At 42.8% G+C, this 26,414-nt stretch overlaps 1 protein-coding gene across 1 annotated transcript in view; it reads left to right on the plus strand.

Moving 5' to 3' along the window:
• Positions 1-241: 241 nt before the first annotated feature.
• The window catches only part of NIPAL2 (NIPA-like domain containing 2), a 49,345-nt gene continuing 23,172 nt past the window's right edge, over positions 242-26,414 (plus strand). The window contains exons 1-5 of the mRNA XM_010577140.1: positions 242-346; positions 7,408-7,560; positions 7,633-7,821; positions 17,380-17,448; positions 20,567-20,738. Of these exons, the coding sequence (XP_010575442.1) occupies positions 242-346; positions 7,408-7,560; positions 7,633-7,821; positions 17,380-17,448; positions 20,567-20,738 (688 nt within the window). The remainder of the gene's footprint in view (positions 347-7,407; positions 7,561-7,632; positions 7,822-17,379; positions 17,449-20,566; positions 20,739-26,414) is intronic.

The raw sequence follows: 26,414 nt of genomic DNA on the forward strand, positions 1-26,414 counted from the left end.
CAAGCTCGCCTTCCTCTCCTATGCTACAAATACTCCCCAGCTGAGGGTCTCCCAGTGCCCACCGGCAGTCGCAGCCCTCGGCTGCACACACCTGCGTGTGGAGTGACCCACGGGAGCAGCCTTTCCCACACCAGGAAGCAAGTGCCACGTCCAGTCCTGCTCGCCTCTCCTCACAGCCACCGGTCCCCACTGGTGTGACAGCACATGGCATGGCCAGTGGCAGGGGCCTGAGGGCAGGGATATGGGCATCCTCCCTGTTTCGGAGTGGGCATCCTGGAACACATCGTTTGGGGGGCCAGGCACCGGGAGCGTGCCCCTCTCCGGCCTCTGGTACAGCACACACAAGGTAAGTCCCTGACGTGCAGCACCATGCTGGGGCCCAGGAACAAGTGGGCTCAGGGAGAGTGGGGTAATCATTTCAGCCTCTCCCCACCATCCTCCGAAGAGCCCCCTTCCAGACCCTGTTTGCTGCTGACACCTGCTCCCATTCACCCCGTTGTCCAGCCCGCACCGCCCTGGCTTCCCCCTCCAAGCAGTCCTTTCTGAGTAGGAACAGGCAGAGACCCGTGCTGTTCTGCGCTAGAGCATCGCTGGTTTTTGTCATTGGTGTTTCTGCCGCTGTCAGTGCTGACAATGCATTTGGGCAACTGCAAAAGAGAGACTGAAGTGGCCCCTGAGAACTAGCAAGTTGAAGCATCTGCTAACAATAAAAATGAATTGGAGGTTGATTAAACCCTTTACCTTTTCCCTGCTTTTTGCTTCACAAACTAGGAGGCATGGGAGGATAGTCAACATTCTTGTTTTTCGCTGCATAAGAGGCAAACCATTTTTTTACGATGCAAAGTATTGGTATAAATGGTGCATAAAATGGCTTGCAACTAACTGCTCTCCTTTCTCTGCAAGCAGCACAGTAGCAGGTCATAGCCTGGGGAAGGTCCCAAAAACTTTCCCCTCTGGATTCTGCATTTGCTACTGGGTGGATATCCAGATGGCAGGAGGCATTTCTCAGCCCCATGTTCTCAGAGGGAAGGAAACCTGTGAATTCCTGTGCTCGGGCCCCCAGAGCAGCAGGCCTCCTGGCTGATGGCTGGTGGCCGTGCTTCCCGGGACCAGAGCTGGAATCTCATATGGGAGACAAGAGTATAAAGCCAAGGGTTACTGTGGGTTTGGGAGTTAGGGTCCCAGGGCTGGGGTGCTTGCAGAGTTGCTGGAGGAAGGCAGCAACAGAGAACGCCCTCGGCATGGGGACACCCACCTGCACGTCACGGTGGGGTTATTGGTTTGCTTGCAAAATGTGCCAACCCTGCTTCTATACTCCTTGGGGTGGTTGTGTGAGGATTGCTGTGTTTTAAGCCTGGAAAGACCTCAATCATTTTTTAGTGTTGCTTGGGCATCATGGGCGAGACTAATTTTCTGTGCTTCTACTGGAGTTGAGGCTTTGGACCAGGTAATGGGCAACTAAGGGTCATGTGTTACCGCCAGCCTTCATTTTCCCAACAGTTAAATTCTTCTGTGCACCCCCATTTTCACATTTTCCATTTCTGAAAATATCAGAAACCATTTCCTCCCTCCATTCCTGGCCATGATTCAGTGGATCAGCCCAGTTTCAGGTCTTCACACAGGGACTCTTTCCCTTCCCCTTTTCCTGAGGCCATTTTATCCCCTTGGTTTGGTCTGAAGAGGAGCTCTTTGCTTTCTGCCTCTACAAGAGACCATAACCGCACCAGCTCTCACCTGCCTTGAAACATCCCAGGAAAGCTGAGGTGAATTGCTCTTGGGGGAGTATTTTTCAGCCCATTCAGCCCCATGAACCATCAGGAGGTGAAAGAGTGAGATTCCTTTCCAAGAGCCCCTAGACATGAGGGGTTCGGCACGGCTGCTGGTCACAGCTACCTAGTGCCATGTGGGCAGCAGAGACACCACATGGGATCATCAGATCTGACACGTGCATTAGGGAAATCCATGGCACTGGAGCAAGCCTTAAACAATGTCTGAACACACAGCGCCCTGGAAGAAGTTAAAGTGCCTGTGTCCACATGGCTGTGTAGTGTAATGCCTCCTTGTGCTGGCATTACATTTCGTTGTGTTTTTTTTTAATTTGGGTTATTCTCCTGCCAGGTCCCTGATCAGGCTAATTGGTGCTAGCTGTCAGCATGAGGGTAGAAGGAGGAATGCGTGGCCATAGGGGAAAAAAAGGGTGGAGGCAGGCCTTCTCCTTGGCATCAGCGTGGATGTAGCTTGGCTGATGCTGCTCAAGGAACTGCACCTCTGAAATCAGCAACACAGGATCCCGTGCTCCCACAGCCTTCCCTGTCTCAGCACTGCGTTACACGTCACGCGACATGGGTGTGTTTAATGATGCAGTAAAATCTGATGAAATATGTACTTAGTTACTTGAAGTATTTCCTGACAAAATAATATTATTGTAATATTTTTGAGTCTGCTGGAGTAATGAATGTAAGGAGCCACCATACGTGGACTTTTTCTGCTTAATAGAAAGTGTATGTAATTGCCTCAGTTTAATCCTTTTATATTTCCCTCAGTGCTTCTTAAAGGTTGTTTATTTATTTCCAATGTTGTTTATGGACAAAAACATTTTACAAGATTAGTTGAGATTATTATCTACAAGATTGATCTTCATTTGACTTTGTATCAGAGAAGGAGAAAACAGCTGGGTAAGAATATTCAATGGAAGTTTGGATGTCATACTTCTTCCGTAACTCAGTATTTCACATGGCTGTTGTGTGTAGTCACTGTGTGTAGTTGTTCAAGTGCAGAAGCCAAGTTGAAGATGGAAATTCATTTCACTTCTGCTTCTCTTTCCCCCTTTGCCTGTCTCTTAATAAACTCAGAGTTATTACTGGCTGCCCAGACTCTCACCTCGAGAGAATGTTTTATTTCATGGGCTGTGGTAATAAATCATTTCGGCTCTATATTTGAGGTTTAAAATGTTGACAGCTCCTTCAGATGGATCTGTGGCCTCTTGTCCCGTGACAATATATCACAGCCCGTCACAGGCCATACGCGCAGGTGGCGATTACATGCAGCCCGGAAACGTGATCCTTTGTGTGGTCTAATCAGCAGGCGGTGGTGGCTGCTATCAGGTGTGATGAGAAATCCCACAGATTAACCACATCACTGTGAGGTCTTTCTAGGCTGCCTTCTATCGTATACATGAAATCTAGATCTCCTGTGAAGTACCACAATTAAGGTTTTTACCTCTGTTCTGTTCAAGGAGAAAGTCTTCAGTGCTTCAACACACCCCACCTTGCTAAGGGCTTGATGTCCAGTGCCACTGAGCCTCAGCAAGGTGAGGGCGTGGTCTGGTCCCAGTTTCTTCCAGTGGCAGCACAGTCTCTGCTGGTACTTCTGCTGCTGTGGGGGCTGCTGCCCCTGTCCTGTGAGGGACCCGGTGCAGGACGGCAGGGAGCTGCCACCATGGAGAGGAAGATTATTTCTCTATTTCCCTTGGCTGAGGAAGCACCCCAGAAACAGTGAGGGCCTCTTCAGCTGGCACTGCCAACAGAGAAAAGGGTTGTCATGGCACATCCTATGAATATTCACCAGGATATTTTAAGCACTTAAACAATGAAATTTCCAACTACAGTTTTCAATCAGGGAAAGCTCTAGAGCGAGCCAAGGTGTCCACGGAAGTGAGGGTAGGAGCCAAAAGGGCAGCATGGCCACAGCACATGTGGGTTTCAACCAGGGCAGCTTTCCTCCGCAAGAAGCAACCACCAGATATTTTCAGGCTCTTAAAGGTGAAGGCAAACCCTCCTGTTTTTTTCCACTTCACGTGTTTTGTAGATTTATTTTAATGCCATTTTCTCAGTCTCTGTAGGGTACCTCATGCTGCAGTCTGCTCCCTGATGGACTGCAGATGTTAACTGTTACAGGTTAATCAGTAAACCAGTCCCTGAGCATGGGGAGAGTAGAGACAAACACGTCCTCACCCAGCTCTCTGCTGCTGTACTCATCTGTGAAGACTATGGTGAAAAGTTTTTCCTTTTCTCCCCCAGCTCCTTATTCTAAAACTATTCACTGCAAGTAAAACAAGGGTATCAAAACACTAACTCTATTTCATCGTGTTGTTCTTTACCTGTCAGATTTCAGAGTTCACAGGTTTCAGTTTCCTTTATCTTATGGGAGAATGTGTATGGGAAAAAATGCATACTGTCTTCTTAGGTGGGAAATGTGTGTTATTTTCAGCCCTTATAAATCAAAAGTTAGGAAGATGACTTTGTGCAGCCTTTCGATACACCTTTTTTTAATCGGTCATAGGGAATCCAAAAGTCAAAGCTTATAATGAAGAAACACTGCAAACAGTTGCTACCAGTGCCGATGCACACTCCTCTGGTGTTGTTCTGCTGCTGGGAATCCAGCAGTATTTCCATGACTTAGTCCCCATTTAATTAGGGTCTGCTAGAAAAGGATGTGTGGCTTTGGGTCATAAATGCAGGACCGTCAGCTGGGCCAGCTTTGCACCCAAGCTTTCAGGCTCTGCCAGAGCTGTAGGTCTGATCTGCTGGGGGTTATGCTCTGAACAGCTTTAGTGTGAGTGAGAAGCTGACATAAGGAAGAAAAATAGAGCACTGGTTAGAAAGGGTCACCTATACCTTTCTTACAACCTCATATATCCATTCTGCCTTGCCAAACATCAGCTGTCCCTGCAGATGTAAAGATCACAACATGTCTGGTGTGAAATGAGCACACAGCTCATAAGCTGCAGCCTCCAGGTTAAAGAAAGATCAGTTGCTGCATGGGAACTTACTCATTACTCAAAGGTAAGGGATATAAGTACAGTAGAGCCTTACCCCTTGCCTGTCCCCTTGCACAGTACCATAGGCATGTTTGTATCATTGCGACTCCCAAATTCCTTAGGGGAATGTAGCTTTTTTCCTTCAATCACTGCAAGCAGAGAGGGAGTAAGCTGTGGAGCTGTTTATACCTCTGAATATAGAGGAGGCAGGGAATGGGACAGCAGGTCTGAAATAGATGTCCTAGGTGGGAAAGTAGCCCAAAGGCTGGGGGTAGTATGCAGCTTTTCGAGCCAGCCTGAGTGACCTGCTTATCTGGTTTCCACCCAGCACTACTCTGGGTCCCAGAACAGCCTGATTTCCTAGTGCTGTGTTATTGGCAGGCCTCTATCACTCAGCTTGGTTATCTCCTATCAAGGCTGGAAGAAGTCAGGTGCCTGTGGCAGTTTCCCCCCAAAGCCCAGCATGGTACTGGGCAGCAGATACAGCAAACCAACTCAGGTCTGTGTTTTGAGCTTGGGGCACAGACCCAAAGCAAATGCTATTGATGGGACAGCTCATCCTCCCTCTGTTCTGGACACTTTCATCTCTTCAGCATTGCTGGCAGAGCTACTTGAATGAGTGCTTCCTAGCCTGACAGCCAACAGAAGCTAGTGAGCAAAGCTCTTTTATTTAGGCTGACGACTCACAGTTCATTTTAACTAAAGCAGCCTTGGTGGCTCCTCCTGGAAACCTCAGTCAGGACATTGGAAACAACTGCCCTCACAGGCTGAGGCTGTGCTGAGCACCAGCTATAGCTCTGCCCAGTGCCTGTTGCCTGATTCTCACTGGGCTATTTTTCCCAAATCTCAGACTGTTTTCAATGCTTCCCCTCCCAACGGCTGCCATGGTAAAATGAGTTTTCAGTTTTTCTGAGGACACTAACGAACATGCGCATTTGATTTTTTAATTTTATTTTTAATCATGAAGGTGACAGTGAGATAAACAGGATCTTCATAATTACGTTAATCTCTTTTAAGAGGTTTGAGAATATTAATTTGGAAATTTCTAGGCAATAAGGAACATTAAATTTCTTGCCATTTGTCAGAAAGTGGGGTGCAGAAGACAAATGTGAGGAAACTTGAGTAACAAGTTATACATATCCTACCTAGTGCAGAAATTACTTTTGCTTTGGACTGCTTCAAAATGGTATTTTGCAGAAAGATTGGGGGCATTATACCAGACTGTCTGGTATCCAGCTCAGCTACCGACTACAGGGCTTAAAACACTGGCACTGCTCTTCAGCACAGTGATCCAGAGCAGCAGAATCAGATTTAGTCTGGAGCCAGTAGAGCAGGGTGAGTGCTCCTCTTCCCTTAGTCAGCACTGAGTAGGAAAGACTGAATCCCTACCCTGCTTTGGAGGTGTCTGGCTCAGTGCAGCTCTTTGCCCTCCCTGCCCCCAACTTCTAGACTACTCTGCAAATAAAATTGGCAGTGGCTACTGTGTTGATTTTGGTGTCTCGCAGCCTTGCCTGGGAGTTGCAAGGTGATGTAGGGTGAAGGTCTGGCTGCTTAGGCAAACACCTGTCTACTCCTGAGATTTCATGAGGTTGCTGTGTGGATCTAGGACATGGCTGCCACCCAAAGACGTGGTGTTTCTCCCATCTTGAATCTATGCTTCTGCTGCTTCATTTGCCCCAGCGCTCATTTGAGTCCTTGATGAGGCAGTTTGTCTGGCTAAATCAACGGGAAAATACTCATTGATACAATTTTTTAAATAAAAGTTGCCTTCTCATAAAATCTCACCTGTGGCACTGTGGACCCTTACAATTTTGTGACCCAAAGAAGACTGTATTGCTCTTTGAAGCTGAAGTATGATCTTCCTCTTCCTACAGTCTTGAAGTCTGCTTTGGGCATCAAAAAAAAAGATATCTGAATCTTACCCTTGCATGTCTCCAACAGTCCGCTGGATCTGATTAGCTTCTGTTTGAAGGAATCAAAAGAATCCAAATGACTCAAGTAGAAATTTGACCAAACTCAAACCCCAAGGTTTTAGCAAGATGAACAAACAGCAGACTGTGCACTTTGTGAGGACCTTTGGCTAACCTAGTAACTGGAGGTTGCGATTATTCCATTTGGTGTTTTGGTGACATGTATAAACTGTTATGCTCATGTTTATAATGTCACCACAGATTGTCCCAGAAGAATGGCATTTGTTAATGTGAACAGTTGGGAGATAAGCTTTCCATTCTGTGACTAATCTGGACTTTGAAACGTACTGCCAGCAGCTTCAAAAGACAGCCAGTTGGTGTGCGAATCAACGGCAGGCCTGGAGCAGAGATCTTAAGAAATATGGCAGTGGTATTTGCAGAGTGTGCTCAAAGTAAATAGTCAATTTCAAACTAAACAGATGTGTACTGCTTAAATTGAGGTTATACCGGTGTAACTCTATTATCCTCCATGATGTCCATGATTGATTTACATCATCTAGGCTAGAAGCTTTGGCCTTGTTTGGTGATATGAACTGTTTTGCCCATAATGGGGGAATGAAGAGAGATTATGGAACTGTGGTAGAGACAAATCATGGGATCGTTGGAGTTTAACTCTTGGATGAGTCATGCAGTGACTCTCTGGCTATATTCCCCTTTGTATCCTGCTGTGTTCCGCAGAAGGAACCCTGTGATGCAGAGGCCTATGGTGAATGCAGGGTCTGGACCATGATGAGTGCAAGGTTTGGAGGAAACCCCTCCACATGTGGAAGCAATGACTTACAGCAAAGCAAATGCTGGTTCCTTGGACATGGCTTCTTCATGCTGGTTGAGGTGAAGTAGTAACATAGAAGTACATATCCTCTTGTGGACAAGCCTAGCTCTTGCTGAAATTTAATTCCCTAGAACCAAATCAGCTTCATGGGAGCTAAAAACTCCATCAGAGTCTTAGCTAACATGTCCGATGACTTAACTGTCATCCTGCTCAAAACAAAGTCATCTTGCCAGCTGATATGGATTGCACTTGAAGCCTTTTTCCTCAGCAGCCAAGGATATCTCCACTGGAGAGAAGTTCCTGTGAAAAACAACCAGAATGTGAGTTTAGTGTACATAACAGACTTGTACCCAGATAGTTAACTCCCAATTAAAATCTAGTTTAATTTCTGGGGGCTTCAGCTAGGGAGTAAATAGATTGTGACTCCATTTACCTGGCTTTATGACTCTAACCCACTATTTCTTAATGTTTCTCTTCTGGTTGTGTGGAGGTTTTTTTGTTTGTTTGTTTGTTTGTGGGTTTTTCCCTGCTTTGGAATTGTCACAAGGTTCTTGTATTTATCGACTTCTGATGACATTAATCTCTTTCCTTTGTTTCTCTTTCTTTCAGTGACAATCTTTTGCTCCCTGCAGTGACTAAAGCACCATGAACATTATCAGTCAGTGTCTGTGTTATCATGCAGTAATGACTCAGTCATCATGTCAAGATGATGGAGAGCAAAGCTTGTAGTGTCTGCAGAAGCTTCAGTCAAACAAATAATAGCAGCTTTCATCTGATTGAGACTCTAGCTCCATCTCTTGACTATTGTACTGCTTTTGGCCAGAGTTAATTTTCTTCATAGTAACTTGCATGGGGCTATGGTTTGGATTTGTGACAAAAAAAGTGTTGATGACATGGGGATGTTTCAGTTATTGCTGAACAGTGCTTGCACAGCATCAAGGCAGTTGCTGTTTCTCACACTGCACCGCCACCGAGTAGGCTGGGGGTGCACGAGAGACTGGGAGGGGACACAGCTGGGACAGCTGACCCCAGCTGACCAAAGGGATATGCCATAACATATGACATCTTGCTCAGTAATAAAAGCTGGGGGAAGAAGGAGGAAGGAGGGACTTTTGGCATTATGGCGTTTGTCTTCCCAAGTAACTGTTATGCATGATGGAGCTCTGCTTTTCTAGAAATGGCTGAACACCTGCCTGCTGATGGGAGGCAGTGAATGAATTCCTGATTTTGCTTTGTTTGTGCATGTATCTTTTGCTTTACCTGTTAAACTGTCTTTATCTCAACCCATGAGTTTTTGCACTTTTGCCCTTCTGATTCTCTTCCCCATCTTGCTGGGGCGGAGTGAGCAAGTGGCTGTGTGGGGCTGAGCTGCTGGCCTGAGTTAAACCGCAACATCTATAGATCAGAGGCTGCCAGGACAAATTAAAGAGCAGTGCATGGTTTACAAAAGCATAGAGATGATGGCATCTGACTCTTGAAAAGGGTGCTCAGTTTTCCTTCATTTTTTTTAATTCTGGAAGGGAGTAGACTGAATTTATCTTCATGGCCCCATCTCTATAGTCATCCCTGTCAAGAAGAAACTTGCTAACCATTCTATCCTATAGTAATGCTAAAATACCAGAAAAAAAGTTCCACATAAAGTACAGTTGCTGAAGGATCAATAATACTCAAAACTGGGGAAAAAACTCACCACCTTGTTATGTCTTTAAGTGCAACAGAGAACATAAAAATGTGATAAAGGTACCTAGAAGGGATCATACAGCTAAACTGATTCCTGTTTTCTGCAGCAGAAGGCAACTATGTAGTAGATATTTTGGATTCTTGTGAACTAGACACTCCTTACTTCAGCACCCACCATGAACTACAAAATGGTAACCAATGCTTTAAATCAGGTTACAGTTTCTAGTAAAAGGCACAACTGTAATGTGTCACAGGGAGACAGCTGGGAAAACATGAGCCCATTGCCTATATCTCATGCCCCTGCCAGAAATTCACATATGCGATCATTTCTTTAAAGAGTTTGTTATCCCCAGATTTGCATCTTACAGTTTTGACCAGAAGTATCTGCAAATTAAAAGCATCCAGTTATATGTTTGTGTGTGTACGTACCCATATACATATGTGTGAATATTTTAGAGAGTGCAAGACCTTTTGTTTTTAAATCATCACTGATAATCTAGCAGTTGTTTATATATAAATGAATAATGTTGCTAGCCAGAAGGTTCTGCCTTCTGGAGTCCAGTCATTTCTTTTGTATTAGGAACTATCTGTAAATTATTAACACGCTCTGTGGAAATGAAACTAGGAGACCAAGTGCATGAGGTGCAGGAAGGAAAGCACCCCTCCTCTGCAGGAACAGCAGACTGGAAGGGCCTTTGGGCTGCCCATTCCCCTACCAGAAAATCAAGTAATTCTTTTAACATATGGATCAAACTTCATTCTAAATGCAGTCAGTTCTTTTCTTTTTCCCCTCCCCTGTTGTTACTCCTGTTAGAAGCCTAACACAATGAGTGTCCTCATTTCCAGCCTACGTTTACCCCTGGCCCACACATATGACATCAGGGTTCAACACCTGAGCGTGTTCACTCGGGTTGTGATGTGGAGAAGCGTTTTCTGTGCACATCAAAGGAAGGGTTAGTTATAGCTAACAGAGGATTAATTGAGACAGGATGGGAGACAAGCCTGCCTTTGTTGGAGAATGATGCTGGAGAGGTGCATGCTGGAAGAGGCATGTCATTCCTCTCATGAGTTCCTCTTAGCTGGTAAAGGGAGATTTTTATGTAAAAGTTCTTTTTAGGATTTGGTAAATAATGTATTAAGCTGGCTACATTTCTGTCAGGGTTTTGTGTATCTGATTTAAATGGAATCAGAAATAGCTCATTTGTACTCCAGCAAGACTTGCACTACAATAACAAGAGGGAATGAGCTAGCTATGCTTGGTTTGGAGGCATGTTTGTGTGCACATGCGGAGTGAGCCATCTCTCCAACAGTACTCTCTGTGCCTTGTCCTGCAACCTGATGTCACTCGTAACAGCACTATTTACTCAGTTGTTCAGATAGCTCCCTTTTGAGCTTGCCTGTCTTTCTGAGCACAGGCAGAGCTAGCTCCATCTCGCAGGGCATGAACTGGTACACTCCAGCTCCCTGCGAGCCTTGGCTCTTGATTTAGGGGTCCAGGAAGCCACATGAAGCAGGGAGAAGAGCAGCACAGCCTCTCAATGTGAGCCAGGCTGTAGCTTCTGGGAATTAATTACCTAGGCTTTGAGTGGTCTGGCTTGAACCTTACCTTGTACACCAGGAATTAGACAGGGTCAAACAGGAATATCCAGAAAGCCTGCTCCTGGGCAGCAATAGAGGAGTATCCCTGAGCCAGCTGGCCGTTTTGTGGGAGAAGCTGGTCAGGCAATGCTGGCTTGCCTCCTTGTTTCTCCTGAGGGACCCGCAAACTGGCAAAAGTTTATAATCCTATTCTTGCTTTTCCTGGTATGTAATTTCTGTAGTTGCCATGAAGATGTTATGTGATGGTCCTTAAGAAAATCTTTCTATTAAGATGTTATCAACTGTAATTGAAATTTTTAGACCCTCTGTTATACAGTCATTGGAGAGGTTTTTATTTGCAATCTAACAGGCGGTATTAAAACCATGAAATGGTCTTTGATTATGCAGCAAAGTATCCCAGGCTATTCACCTGAGGAACAGTGTGAAAATCCATTCTGCCCCTTCCCCATTCTCCCATTTATTTCTAATTTTGAGATTTGTTTCCTGAGAATAAGTTAAAATTTAGGAGTTGGGAGGTTTGGTTGTAACTCTTCAAAAAGGAAAAAAATTACTACTCATAATGCTTGTTAACATTAAGTGAGCATATTGAAAGTTACTTTAGTATATTTCACAATTCATGTTCTTCGTCTCAGTTTGTTACCCTTTATGAACATTAATTGAAGTAATCAGACTGATGAGTATAAATAAGATTGCATGAAAATGATTAAAGCATGGAGATGAATAGAAGGGTCCCAATTCTGTAGTTGCTTTATCCTTTCAAGTTCCCACACCTTTTCATAACTTACCAGGGTCTCCTTCCAGCCTTTACAGTATGTCTTTTTTCTGGAAGAAGATATATTTTAGATTTGTGAGGTAACAAAAGGTAAAACCTAGTAAAGGCAAAGATGCTGTAATATTAATGAGATAGGAACTTTATCTACTGTGGTCTGGAATCCAGCCTGGTGACCTGTGTAAAATCTACAAACTATCTTGTCTTCACTCACATTTATCCTGACTTATTTACCAAGCCTCCTCTCTCCTTCTGTTCCTAACAAAGATGGCGCCAAATGTTTTAATTCTCTCCTTCTTGTATATTGAACAATGTCTTTTCTCTTTTATGTCACAATGAACAAATCAAAAGTATTTTCATTACATGTTCCAACACTGGTAATTGCCTTTTTACTCTTATTTCAGCTGTCCTTCAGTACTTCATATGGGCCTGAACCCACATATGAGTATATGAATTGCACCGTGAAAACCATTGAAACAAGGACCTTGTTTTCTTTATACATCTGTAAAGCACTGACTACAGCCAGAGCTCTGTGAATAATAATAGCTGGATGATAAGCCTCTCCTAATTCCACATGGTGGCTCTTTGAAAAATATGTTTTTTGTTAAGGACTCTGAATTCCCCTTGCTTCAGAGTTAACTCAGAATTGGAACTTTAGAAGGCATTCCTCCCCCCCCTCTTTTTTAGAAGATCCATTGAGATCTGACAAATTCCTAATTGCTGGAAACAATGTGTAGGTTTTGAAGCAGTATATGTCATTACATTTCTTGGGAACACCTTTCGATCACAAATAAATGCAGAAATAAAAATAGGAGGAACAGTTTAACTAGCCTCGATGAGTGAGCCGACAACATACTTTTGAAGTGTTTATTTTCTGCTCATCTGTTCAATTTATAGGCATAGCGAGTTTCCATAAATAATGGCCATTTATCTTTTTGTCACTGTGAATTAAGTTAAACTTTCTAAGTTTTTATTTCACAGGCCTGGCAACTACAGTTTAATGTGCATTAGGAAAACATACATTAATATGGATAAATTGCATCTCACTGTATAACTGAGTCTTCAATGCAGATTTTAGTCTGCAAGGATAAATTTATTAGAATTAGTGCCAAAGATTTAGATTTCAGCCTGGCTTTCATTTGCCGTAAACCCCTTACTTTACTTTGACAATAAAAAGAGAGCTTGCGAGTAAAATGGCCTTTTAAAACACTGCCAGAATTATGTGAAAAGGTGCTAGCAGAAATAAGCATCAGGTCCTTCATGAATGCTTGAAGTGCTTGAAGCAGCAATATGCCATACTACCGCTCATCTATTTTGAATAGCAGTATGTTGCCACTTCACTTGACAAATGGATGCCTACTGACCGATCGTTCAAAACTCCCTTTCCCATGCCTGGGCTTGTGCAAAAGCCTCATGCGACTGGGATGGGGGATGCCAGGCAAGAGATGAGGGTGCCTTGCTTGAGACAAATTTGCCACTTCTTGAACTCATTCCCCCCAGCAGCCCCCTGTACAGGCCACTGTCACCCCTGGCAAACCGCGCATGGTCACCATTTTAAAACCTTTGCTGTGGCTTGTGAATTTTGATCAGCCTTTAGTGTTAAACATTGGCAGGTGGCTTACAAAGAACATAATGCTAATGGGGTATATTTTAGGAGGGTTATTTCAAATCTGGAACGGTGCCTTGCCAGCCTCACAAATAGTTGTTTTAACACAAATGAGGCAGTGATGGAATGGGGGGGCAGAGGAAGGCATTCCTCAAGCTGGCTTTGCCACCGAGGAAAATGTTGGCAGATCCACAGCGTCAGTCCATGGTCTGTGTGCTTGGGGACTATCTAGAAAGGACTGCAAAGCCAGCAAGTGACTTTCATGGCTTGTTCCAAAGTATATTAAGGTGAAAGAAATCAAGTTTCTGTGGTGTTTTTTTACTTTCTGGAAAACTTAAGGGCAGGATATTTCTGCGACAAGCCTCATGCATTTGGAAGCACTGGAAGAATGCGTCAACAGTTTGAAATCCGGGGTCCAGCAAAGTGGCCTGTATGTTCAAACAGATGTTTTGGTGATGAAGGGACTTGCATTTTACGCCAACAGTTTTGAATATTTAAGGCTTTTTCCTGTAGAAGTCCTTAGTTGACTGAAGTAGCACCATGGCTTTGAAGTTGTGTCTGCAACTGAATTCCCTCACGGAGGTTTGTCTCAAGACTTATGTGTGGGAAGCCCTGCAGTGCTGTGGATGATATCACAACTGGATATCAGAACTGGAAACTCTGTGTTCAGAGAATGTCATGTTTATTACTTATAAAACTGGCTGTTCCACCAGTCCTCTAGCCTCTAAAGGATGTTGAATGGCAGACACAGCAAAAATAATGAAGCCTTTTACATGACAAGATGGGAACAGAAGGGTTGTGGTGGCCTTCAGCGCAATACAGCAACCATTTTGGTTTGGTAGGGTGATCTATCTTCTGTCACAGGTCATCTTTCATTCACGCATGGTTTTACTAGCCTGAGATACGGTATCGTTATTTTTTCTCTCCTGCTTTGAGCGCTGCTGTATGTGATAGCTCTTGTGCATTAGAAATTGCCTGCTGATTTAAGATGCAGTCTGATTTGTGAAGTTTGCAACCTAATTTTCCTCTTTACTTCATTTTTGTTCCCTGTTGTTTTCTTTAATATTGGCATGTCTGAGCATGAACCTGTACAAGACAGTTTTGAATGCTGTAGCTGCATGGCGTTACTGTACTTTCATCTCATCTCCCTGAATGGATCCATGTGATATTTGACCTCCTTAGGGCATCGTACTCTGCTTTTAATCTTTAAGGGTCTGTCCAGCCCTGGGTTTGGAAGTATGGTGCTATCACCATGTTAACCAGAGCTCATTAACACATGTCAGCCTGGAGCAGGCAGCGCAGTATATATGCCAACAGCAACGCTCAGGTGAAACATGTGGTCATTACAATAAAATGACCTGAGCAATGAGGGTAAGTTTTGAGCCCAGACTGCCACTAGGAATTTGCCTTGATCGTACACATGCACTGTTTTTCCTTATGTGCAGACAGAGGAGGCTGCTTCAGTTAGGCACAAGGGAGTGTCACCTCCACAGCTTTCCATGTGTGTGTCAGGGCCCTGAAGGCACCCACAGCCCTACCCGTCCCTGCCCACCCTGGGCTCTCCCTCCCTGCCCAAGGCCAGGGACGCCATTTCACCCCCTGGGGCCATCAGCCTCTGCTCCAGCGATGCCACAGCAGGGCCCGTCTCAGCTCCCCACAGCCCTGCTCTGGGTCCTGCTGAGCCTGGCCCACCCGCAGGCCCATGTCCCAGCCCAGCGTCAGCTGAGGGAAATACTCATCTCGGTATTTCACAGGGAGGTATTGAGACAATGGTCACACATGTCTCAGTATTTCCCAGCAAATGAGGAGAAGACGACCAAAGTTTTTGACCTGTTTTCTGTTCCTGGCAGTTTCTGGAATCTGTAAGAAGAGGATTGACTTTTGGGTGATGGTTCCTGTTCAGACACCGGGTGGTCATCATGTTAGAGATATTATGTGTCCCACAAGGATATCTGAGCCAAGCTCACAGGTGCCTGACAAAGCAACCACTGTGGTTCAAAAGCAGTTGCTATTCTGGAGGGGATGCCAGTGATGCAGGGCATTGGAAAACTTCCTTCTGGAGTCCCTGTCCATGCAGTGTGTAAAGGGTTATCCAGAGATGCAGCCATAAGGGTAGAATCGGCCACTGAAATGAAAAGAGCCGCAGAGAGACTGCGTTCTCTGCTGGGAGTAGTGTGGATGTATTACAATTACTGATGCGGAAGCAATAAAATGATGGGGTAAATGAGGTGGCAGTTTCTGTTTTCTATTCCTTACTGTCTCCTCTTTCTTAAATGCTTCATGACGAGGCCACTTCTCCACCCCCTCACAAGGGAGCATGTTGTCATTTGAAAAGGACAAATCTTTGGGACCAAGAAAACAATTTTGATTTAACTGCTGTTTTATTGAAGCTGCTGTGTGTGCAGGATGATGAGGGGCCTGAAATAACCCACCTGTGAAGTGGTCAAACTTTGCACAACATCAATGCTCAGAATTTAATGCTACAGCATCAAAGCCTCAGGAAGGAAAACCAACCCCCTCTACTTCTGTGGGATCCTGGGTGAGGACCATATGACAGCATTTCCCCAGCGTGGAAGGAGGCTGCAAAGGCTGCTTGCGTCCCTGTAACAGTTAGCACCTGATCTCAGCAGAGACGTCTGTGCCGAGGTGTGTTGAGACGTCTTGTCACACACTCCCCGCTGCTCCCAGTGAGGGGTGTTCCCAGAGCATGGAAAATGCACTGTGCGTGAGAGCCCAGGACACGCTGATAGAGCATCCACTGGAGGATACTGGGGTGCAAGGAGGGGATGCAAGACGGGAAGGACCTCCAGTGGCCAGGCACTAGAGGGTATGGGCAAAACTCTTGAGTAATTCTTCTCATCGAACGACTCTTGTACACAGGCTGTGGCACTGGTGCTGCAATGCTTAGCATAGAGGGTGTGTGAGCAAAGGAAGCTCTCTCACCTCCTGCATTCCCCTCTTTGCATCCCCTTGTGCCTGTCACTCATGTCTTGGTGACACCTGGCAGCCAGACAAGCATTTCACCCAGAGAATTCTGTTGTCTGCTTCTCCTTCTGAGTCTAAGCCACTACAGAAATGCATGGGCTGGAGGCAGTTGCATTCAGCTGTGGCACTTAAATAAGAACATTATCATCCATTTGTAATAAGGCTGTTGTTTCTTCACACTTTTGGGGATGCTCTTTCCTAGTCTGGGAGTTACCTAACCACAACAATAACCCTCCCCTCCAAGAGCTTGCTGGAACACATATTGTTCTTTATAAATGTTGAAGGGCAACAGTCTCTGTGGCTGGTAGGCACTGCCTGTTCATAGGTGCTCAGGGACCTTCTTGGAGGAGTCATGAAAGCTGAGGAGGCTGTGAGCACTGAGTTGGATGCAGCTTTACAGCTTGCAAGCAATAGTTATGCTGGGTTATGTTACCAAGACCTTGTTTATAAAAAACACTGATAGTATGTTTGTCTTCTCTACAAGCTAATGGGGCTCCTCACAGCACCATACCAGTGACCTTGAAAGGGTCTTGAATACACTTACGGCAATATACAAAGTGTTACAACATTTTAAAAGTAGACAGGGAGCTCTACCATGTACCTGTTATTTGAGATTGCTGAAATTGCATCTTTAAATGGCTGCTTTCCAAAATAATGAATCCTGCTTGAATGTTTTTAATTTCTCAGCTTCATAGCAAGTTTGCAAATCTTACTGAAAATTAGACAAGCTGATTAAAAAAGAATTTGATGAAATAACACAATACATTAAAGAAACTGTCAGGAGACCTATGTTCCCTGCTGCCCTGTCAAATAGCAGATATGTTAACACGTTAAGATAATTGTGTTCCAATATGAACAGTTTGATTGCTGTTGATTTTCCTTCTGGATTATGTAACAAAACAGGTCCTTTTTTTGGAAAAGAAGAATACCTATGTGTAGTGTTCAAGTGAGACCTCTCTAGTTTTTTCTTTCATGAGATTTAAGAAGGTGTTCTACTGAAGGACAGCAAAACCACCTCCTGCACTGGGATGCCCTCTCCATTCCCAGCTGTTTACTACTTAAGCCCTAGTCAACTGTGCAGAGATATTTTTTATCAGTGCAGCCTGAACTCAGTGACTGAAAAGTGCAATAATTTGTTTTTGATTGGGTTATAATGTGCTATCAGAAAACCACCATTGTATTGTTCTTCTTAAACTAAAAAGAAGTATTTTTGTATTTCTTTGTTTTGTGACCTTGCAGACTGAACTCTTGGGAGTTATACTTGCTGCTGCTTCAAATTTTCTGATTAGTGTCTCTTTGAATATACAGGTATGAAATTATTTCTCTTTATTCAGAGTTGTTTATGTTTAGCAAGTAATTTATGTTACAATTTGTTTTTATGGTGAAGTTCAAAATACAAATTTAGTTGCATTTAATAAACATTCCCTCTCTTAACTGTAGTTTAACAGTGCCCTGCTGTAGTTGTTAGCAGTATGATAGCTCTCAAACTGTTCTGTGCTGTGATTCTTGTATGGGAACAGAATAAAAAATTCATAACTCCTCCTCCTCCTTGTAATGTGCCATAAGGAAATACCAGCTGTGACCTGCTTATGGTCCCACTGGACATCACATGAACCTGTCTCAGAGTGTCAAAATCTAAAATGGACTTGACCACAAGGTCTTATGCACTGCTTAATGAAGTGATTAATGTAATCAAATGCATAGAAACATAAAGATTTTGTAATATTGGGCCCCAAAACAACTTTGACCAACTTAGTTTTCCTTCTGCAATTAGGATGAAATAATCTGAGTAAATATTATTTTACATCATAAAAGCAATGGGAGGTGCTGACCTTACAACTATGGCAAAGGGTTGTAAGATGAGATTTATAAAATCCTTTCTGTATTAATAATTAGAATACATAATCAGTAGAAAGTTAAATAATTGATTGTAATCCGTATCTCATAGACTTCATGGTATTTTTAGGTCTTTTAACAAAAGTTTTTAAAGTGCAGAAGATGTTGTGTAAGTTGTCCAGAAAAAGTATTTTTGCTACCTTGTATTTTGAGTTGTATATGTCTCATATAATGCTATTTCTTGGTTTTTTTCTGTGAAGGATAAAACAGAGAGCTATGGAATATGAAATCTTCTATTCATAATAACCCATTATATTAATGCTGGGAAGTTCTTTAATGATTCCCTTCTATTTTAAGTATCTCTAGTTGGAGAATCCCACAGAAAGAAATCTGTTTAGCCAGAGATGGCAGGCAGGTTGAGATGACTGATGCTTCTCCAATATGAGTTCCAGCTTGCTGATGGTGACAGTACTAGGACAGGCTCTGTTTCAACAGAAAAGTTCTTGTTGGTGAAGTGGAAATTCAGTCCAGCCCATAATAATGAGGTTGTTCAGACTTCATCTTTTGTCTGCTGAGGGCACTGAGTGCCAAAGTGGATGCTTTGCCAGGGGATGTACTGAAGCATGCAGACAGACTTCTATTGACTTGTAATCATTAACAGCATTTACTGGATTTGAACAATCTTCCAGCTTTTTAAATGCTGTTTGGGAAAACCCAATAGCTCTGCATTGCCACTTGACAGACAGTTTCAACTGAAATTTTTATTTATGCTTTAAAATAGGTTCTTCTCCATTTAGTAACAGTAACTTATAAATATGAATAATGACTTTCCCTACATCTCAACATTTATTTTCACACTCATATTAAATGGACAGGCCAAATCTTATTGTTCTCTCTCCCTCTCCCACTGTGCAGTCAGTTATCCTGCCTCTCTTCCCTCTAGCTGGTTGTCAGCTAAAGAACAGCCCACCATTTACAACACATTTCAGCTGGATTATAAACAGCCTCCACCAAAATACCATCCACACACATTACTATGCAAAGAAAGCAGACATCTGGGAGAAAGAAGGCTGTAGGGGAGCCGCTGAGCTCACCCTCCTGTATTCATTGCATCTTTTCCATCACACTCTGCCCCCAAGAGTTATTCCTACAAGAATCTAGGGAGAAACCAGAGTTCAGGATTCAGTTAAGAACTCGTCCTATTTGGTTTTCAGCAGAGATTTGGATTCTTGATTTGAATATTATTTAATATTCATTTCAATTGGATCTTTATTGGGCTTTTTTTGGTTTTGTTTATAAAAATGGAACATGAAAAATCCTGGACGTTATTGTGAACTGCTGGTCTGTAGCTCAGGGAATTTTGATTTCCTTATGCTCTTTTGCTCCTTGGAGGGCTAAACTTCCTAGAATTTCATCCCCTGAACATGTTCCACAGCATGAAGCTGCACTAATGTGCTGCATCCTCTCAAAAAGAGGAACGACTGAGACTATGGTGTATCACAGACCTTACTGTTTGGCCCATACTCTGTAGTGTAGCCTACAGAGTAGAATGGGAGTATGTTTACAACTTCCCTGGGGCTCTGCAGGGAGACTTCCAAAATCAAATATCAACTGATGGAGAGAAAAATGTAATTTACCACCATTTATACTACAATAACCGTATCCTTTGGTTTCCAACTTTTTGACCCATGTGCAGAGAGGCTGGTGAGGAATCTGAGAAAGGAAACTATTCTACAGAACTAATGTGGTAAATATCGCATCCTTCCCAATCATGACACCTTCCTGATGGAGACTGCCTGGACTCTGTTTCAGAAGACCAGTGTGATCAAAGTCAAATTATCCTGTTATATACAGGTTCTTGCTGTACAGCCAGAGAGAGAGAACAATTACATGTGTCAATGATACCTTCTCCAACAAGAAAAGTTGATGAAGTATTACTTGAGTATATATTATACCTGTTGATACAGGTATAGCTGGTTTTCCTTCTGAAAATAATGCTTTACCTGAGATCTTCTTCTAAGGTCAAACAGAAGATTGTAGCCAAATCCTAAATTCTACCTAATTAATTTAGAGCCCTCCCTACAGCAGATGTGATTAAGTAAGTGCTGCCTTTTTCCTTTTGAAATTGTATTTCTGGCAAGGATATGTATCGTGGAGCAGAAGCACCAAGTTGCCTGGTCCCCTTCTCGTGGTTTGTTGCCACAGTCTGATTCTGCCCCATCTCCTGCCCTTGAGTGTTTCTGGATTCAGAGCACAGCTGCTGAGCTTTGCTTTGAGAGAAGAACAGAGGTGTGCAGTGATAGCTAGGAAGCACTAGCTAGTATTCAATTCATATTTTTCAGGTTTATTCAGAGGTCTAATTTTTCAGTAATTTCCACTATGGTTAAGAAAGCACACATCTGAAGCGGCGCCGAGTTAACACAAAGCAGTGTGTCTGCAACAACAAGCTGGAAGTCATGTTTAAAAAGAAAACCTTGACACACCTGGAATTTGAAGTTGACAGCCCCTTTAATTATTCCACTTTTGTCAGACGTAGGAACACAATGGAAGCCTTTCTTTTCATGCCTGTTCCTAATAATTAATTTTCTAGAAATGCGCTCATCTCCGACTGGCTTGTGAAACAGAGCCGAAGCCCTACTACACAAGCAAGCTATGGTGGTGTGGGATTACCCTCCTGGGGCTTGGAGAGGTGGGCAATGTCACAGCCTACGGATTTGCCCCCATTGCCCTTGTTGCTCCACTGGGATGTGTATCTGTCATAGGTGAGATGGTTTGCCATTTCTTGCTTGGGTACATACTTTAATCAAACGCTTGTTTGTGACTAGAGGAATAATACCACAGGAGGTGCAGCAGGAACACAAGGGGAAAATGTTAGTTTTGTGGTTTGGAAAGAAATTATTCATATAATTACATGAGCTGACAGTTGAACACAAACCCTTTACTTAACTCAAGAGACTCTTCTAATATCTTTCTTTTTCTATAGTTTTGTCGTTTGTGTCACTCTGTGCTCTACTAGTTCCTGCCAGTTGGTCACCCAGTGCTGTACCAGTGTTACCGACTCTGCAAGCCCTCAAAGTGGGAGGCTGGCATCCTGCTGACTGCATAGAGCTGTGGTCTGATCCTGAGTACCTACAACATGTTTTCTTTGTTATCGACACACCAAGCAGTTTCTGCTCCCTGTCCCCTGTTCATCACCATGATTCATGCTGACATGGGCAAACTTGCTTGACTTTCTGCAGTGTGTGACAAAAAGAGCCTAGAGACTCCCTGAAATGTTTAGCTCATTTATGGACATTATCAAAGTTGTTCAGTTGTTCCTTCATGTGCAGCTTAATTGGACTTTAGCAGAATTCTTATCCTTAGGACCCATTTGATATGAACTTACTCTCTACTTCATGTGGTTTCTTTGTAATTAAGGCATTGACAGGTGTGAGATGTCTGTTTCTTTCATAAAGAAACATACATTTTAAAATATGTTATCATATTGTGTTAAAGCAAAGCAGAGTGGACAGGGCAATATTGTACAGAGGCTGTGAAAGCAGGAATACAGAGTGCAGCTGTATCCCTTAATCAAGTTGCTCCATATCCACAGCTGAAACATCTAGGGCTGAGATATCACAACAGCTCTGCATACACTGGAGCCCATTTGCTTGCTATTGACAAGTGATAACATTTCATGGTCTGTCTCTAGCTACTAGTTTCATGCTTGGAAGTGACATTGCAGTGAGTGATTCTCCATGGGAAGGTAGAAAAGATGAATTATCTTCCTGGTGGACTGCCTGGCTGAAGTGGAAGGAGGCAGCCAACAATATATGGGTGCAATTTAGCAAAGAGATATTGGGGGAAGGAAACTGCAGGCAATTTACTGTAACCTTTAATGTTAAACTATTGCAGAATTTTGGAGAATGAGATAGTTCACCATTATAGGAAAGATTTCTCAAAGAAAGGAATGAGATATTACTTGAGATGAAAATGTAAATCAGTATGACAAATCCTGGTGTGATTTTTGTGGCAGTAGTTATATCTTTAACAATAGTAGACATTTCCAGATGTCTCTGAATATAAAGGAACATTGACCAATCAAATTTGTTGCCCAAACTGAATAAAATGCAAATATAGACAACTAGAAAGAAGAAGTGAAAAGCAGTGGGAAGGGAAAAAACTCCATGGGTTATTAAACTGTTGCAAAGAAGAGGTCACATTTAGGGCTGATATTTATCTGGGCAAATTCCTTCTTTACCTTTGCAATATGTGAAGAAATGTTGCGTGTTTCCTCCGTTCTCCATTTCCTCTTACTTATAACAAATACCAAGAAACCATTCTCCTAACTGTTATATCTTATCAAAATTCTCATCCACTTTTTTTTTTTTCTTTTTTAACTGACCCAAATTGCTTATCCTGGAAGACCCCAGAAAGTACTTTAATATTTTGTATTCCATTCCCATATATCAGCTGACAGTATCCATTTCATAGCCCAAACAATAGAGATATCTGAAATTTTATTTAGTCTAGCAAACATTCCCTTAAGGAAGGGAAAGTAAAAATGATGTAGGCAGCCAATTACAACAATAACTTCCCAGTAACACTTCCTACCACTAGATACTTTCCTGTCTTCTGAAATTAAAGCCAGAGAGAGAGATCATCCTTTTAATTTTAGAAGAGTTCTTCATTTAGGGCAATGACAAACAGACCAAGACACATGTGCATCATCTGCTAACAATGGGGCAAAGGATAGTTTAGGCAGCAGGTCTTCCAATTTAAAAGATCAGGAAGTATTTTTCTCATTAAGTTGTGGCCTGGTTTAGGTAGTGGAGGGTGGACTTTGTACAGTCTAGTTGGCAGTTGATTTGAGGTATTGTTGAATGTGTGTCTTTCATAAGTTAATTTTTTTAAATAAAGAAATCAAGCACTTGATAACAAACTCAAAATCTGTATCTGAACCCTAAGTCCACCCTTCTGATATGCATTTTTTTTCCAGATTTGGTGTCAGGACATCCCTGTCAGCCGACTCTCACTGATATTGGGTACCCAGTACCTATGATGTACTGAGGGGAAAGCTGCTTTGCAGTATGCCCAGTCATCTAGGGGATTCTGTAAAGATCTCTGTCACTCTGGGTCTGCATGGAAAGTTTCCTTTGCCTGGAAACCAGGGGTTTGGAGGAGGATAAGGCAGACTGGAGTCTCTGCCCAGAACAGATTTGGGCTGTACCCATCATATGTCTCCAGACCTCTGAGACAGGAAGCATCCTGCATCTTAAAATAGATGGAGCCAACATCTATTATGCTCTGCTACCACATTTAACGGCATCCAACTGAATTTTGCATTTAACCCGGTACCAATTAAATAGTGAAAAGTTTGTGCCTCATTCTATTGAGCTGGGTGCTTCTGATGGCTGATTTTAGAAAGAATCCAGCACCACAGACTATGAATTGGCATGACACCAGTAGATTTTAATTTTTTTTCTTAGAATTAAGCTACAAAGACTATATTTTTCTTCTTACACAGTGGAAGTATTTCTGTGTGTGGTTGCAATGATGCAAGCTCTACATCTGTTCAGGGTTTTAAATAGTTTGAGAAGACAGCAGTTGTTTTCTTCAAGAGGAGAAATTGGTAAATTTTTAATTTAAAAGTGGAGGAGTAATACATGTTTAATGTGATCATTAAAAAGCTTTTTATACTTAAAAATTAAAAATCATGTTTTACATGTAGCTTGGGTAATTTTAGGCTGCTGTGGTTTTTAGCTCATTGTCTTGCTTTTGTCTGCAGAAATAACTTGGGGGTGGAGGTGGGGATGAGGAGAGGCCAGTGGTATTAGAGATCATTTCTTCTGCAGTTTTCATCATTCTGTAGAGAGTTGGTTTACACTTACACTCGCTTAGACTGACGTTGAGCTCCCTTTGCATTTTTATATGCTCCTTCTAAATAGCTGTGGGGCAAGAAATTTCTTTAGGCTTTGAAAACTGATATCCCTGATGGTGCTTTAGGAAAAAGATTCTCAGATATTCTTGTAGAAATGGATTTCTCCCACTCACTGTAATGTAACATCTTTGTGGCCCTAGAACTTGGGATTCTGAGAACTCTGTTACTAATGAGAACTAGGAAATATTCACCAGACTATTCTTTAAAATACTTTATTTGTACTTGTCTAGAAGATGCAACAAAAGGATTTTCAGGGTTCTTCCTTCTCCCTGCAGTGTGCATGACCTATAATCCATTTTCCAGAATTAAGCTCACCTTAATGGTCTCTCTTTTGAGCAATTCCTCTGATATTTGGCTTGCCTTTTTTATTAGGATACTGGCATTAAGCATGGGGGAAAAATGTTTCATGTTTTGTCCACCACTTTTCCAGTACTAATATTTAATCATGTTAGAAATGTTACATGTCCAGTGTGCAGGATAGCTATCAAGAGGTCAAGCACCAACTGACTAAATTCTGTAATATCTTTCTTTGTATTCAGTGCACCATTAATATCTACCATATAAACTAAGAATAGGTTTGAGTAGTCAATTAGCTGTGATGAATTTTTTCCCAGATGTCTTGGGCAGAGCTAGCTCTCTGTTCAACTCTGGCTATGCATACAGGTATTCTTTAAGTTTCTCCAAATTTGTATTAATCCTCCCTGACACAGAGCTCTGGCCCTGAAGGAGACCCAGGTCCCATCAGGTCTAAATTCACCCATCCTTCTCACACCTGGACCCTCTCCCCTGTCTACCCCAAAATGACCCACTGTAGGTCAGCAGACTGGTTTTCCTCGAGCTCCTGCCCTTCCCTTAAGCAAGACAGTGTATCTGAGATATAGGCAGGAAAAGATGAAGGAGGTTTTAAGCCAAGCTAAGTCTCAGTGCAGGTTGCTTCTCAGGCATGAATTGTCTATATGTAGACTCCACCGTGGAGATGGTGCTATGGGCACTCAAAACCAGCTGTGATTTATCTGTCAGTGCCTGCAGAGTGCACATGGACTTGCCTGTCCTCGTGCTTTGTGCATGGGCATCAGGGGTCATCTGTGCTCCCTGTCCTTCTGTCCTCCCCAGTAGCCCTTTGCATGGGAGAGAGATATTTCAGCCTGCTCCAAGGCTGTGAGCACAGCTCCTTTCTCCAAACCAGCTCCTTTCCTTCTGAATATGCTTAATAAAAATGCTTGGGCACTTTTTTTTATAATTTTTTCACACTACCCTTCAGCTAAACCACATTCCTCTCATGACCAGAAATCTCATCAGTTCAGCCTTTTTTCTTGTCCCCTTCTTAGTGTGCAGCCTCTGGATCCCCTGAGGAAATACTGGTACTTGCCCAGGAAGGCCTGATCCCCATTCTCTGCCCCCTTAACCTCCTGCTCATTTGAGCTGCAGTGATCAAATGAACTACCTGCCTCATCACCTCTCCAGATCTTCCTGATTGTGTGGCAGACTACAATAGCTTGAGTTTGGGGATGGATTAAAACATCTCCAAGTGCTTCTGTACTGTGATGGTGCTGAATCTTTTCAGCTTGGAAGGTAGACTGAGGGTCTGTCTGTATAAAGGATACTTTAAGGTTACATCTTAAAATGTGACCAGCAGCAACTGCATCCTCACACCTTGAGCACTACTCAACAGATTTAGAGCAAAATCAACAGGGAGCTTAAACTGCTCCATTAGATGGAGGCAGACCCTTAAGTTGCATAAAACAGCGTAAACGCTTGGTCTCAAAGTGAAATGTTTTTCTTGTTGCACAAACTGGGAGAGGTGCAAACATTAAACAATAGTCTTCGAATCATCACTAGTACTCCTCCAGTATTTCTTCCAGACCACCAGTGAAATGGGTACAAAAGTATTCTGCAAAATGGGTAGGTTTAAATGCCTTTACCTGACTGAATCAGTTAAGCTTAACAGAACAAACATTTGAGGCAAATATTAAATTTTGGGTTTTTATTGGAAACTAGTGGACAAGACAGAAGCAGTAAGAGCAGTCTATGCATTTGTGAAGAGAGTACTGATCTATTTAAAATAGTACATAAAGCTCATCTAAGAATTGAAAAGAGGAAAAGGAAGGATATACTAGTATTTGAAGTTATGAACAGTTATGAAAGGAATTATTTAGTGTAAAACCTGACAATAAAAATAGAGGTAAAAAGATGAGATTTATAAATAGACTCAATACCAGGAAAACAACTTAATAATGAAATATACTTATTTGTGAAATAGTTTTGGGTAGGAAAAATAAGTGATGGACACTCTTTCATTAGATTTTTTTAAGGCTGGCTTGGACAAAATACAGAAATGCACTCTATGGATCAGTATGTATTTTCTATCTTTAACTTCTCTGACTGTGTATTATCCCTTTCTTAAAGAGACAAACAAGAAACAATCCTAACTGCAGCTTTCATGTCTAGGAGGCAGAGGAGTTGTTTTGTGAGCTGGGTTCTCACCATTCAGTGTCTGCTAGTGGCAGAACCCACATAT

This window comes from Haliaeetus leucocephalus, unplaced genomic scaffold (assembly GCF_000737465.1).
Source record: "Haliaeetus leucocephalus isolate CR32 unplaced genomic scaffold, Haliaeetus_leucocephalus-4.0 Scaffold555, whole genome shotgun sequence".
Taxonomy (NCBI): domain Eukaryota; kingdom Metazoa; phylum Chordata; class Aves; order Accipitriformes; family Accipitridae; genus Haliaeetus; species Haliaeetus leucocephalus.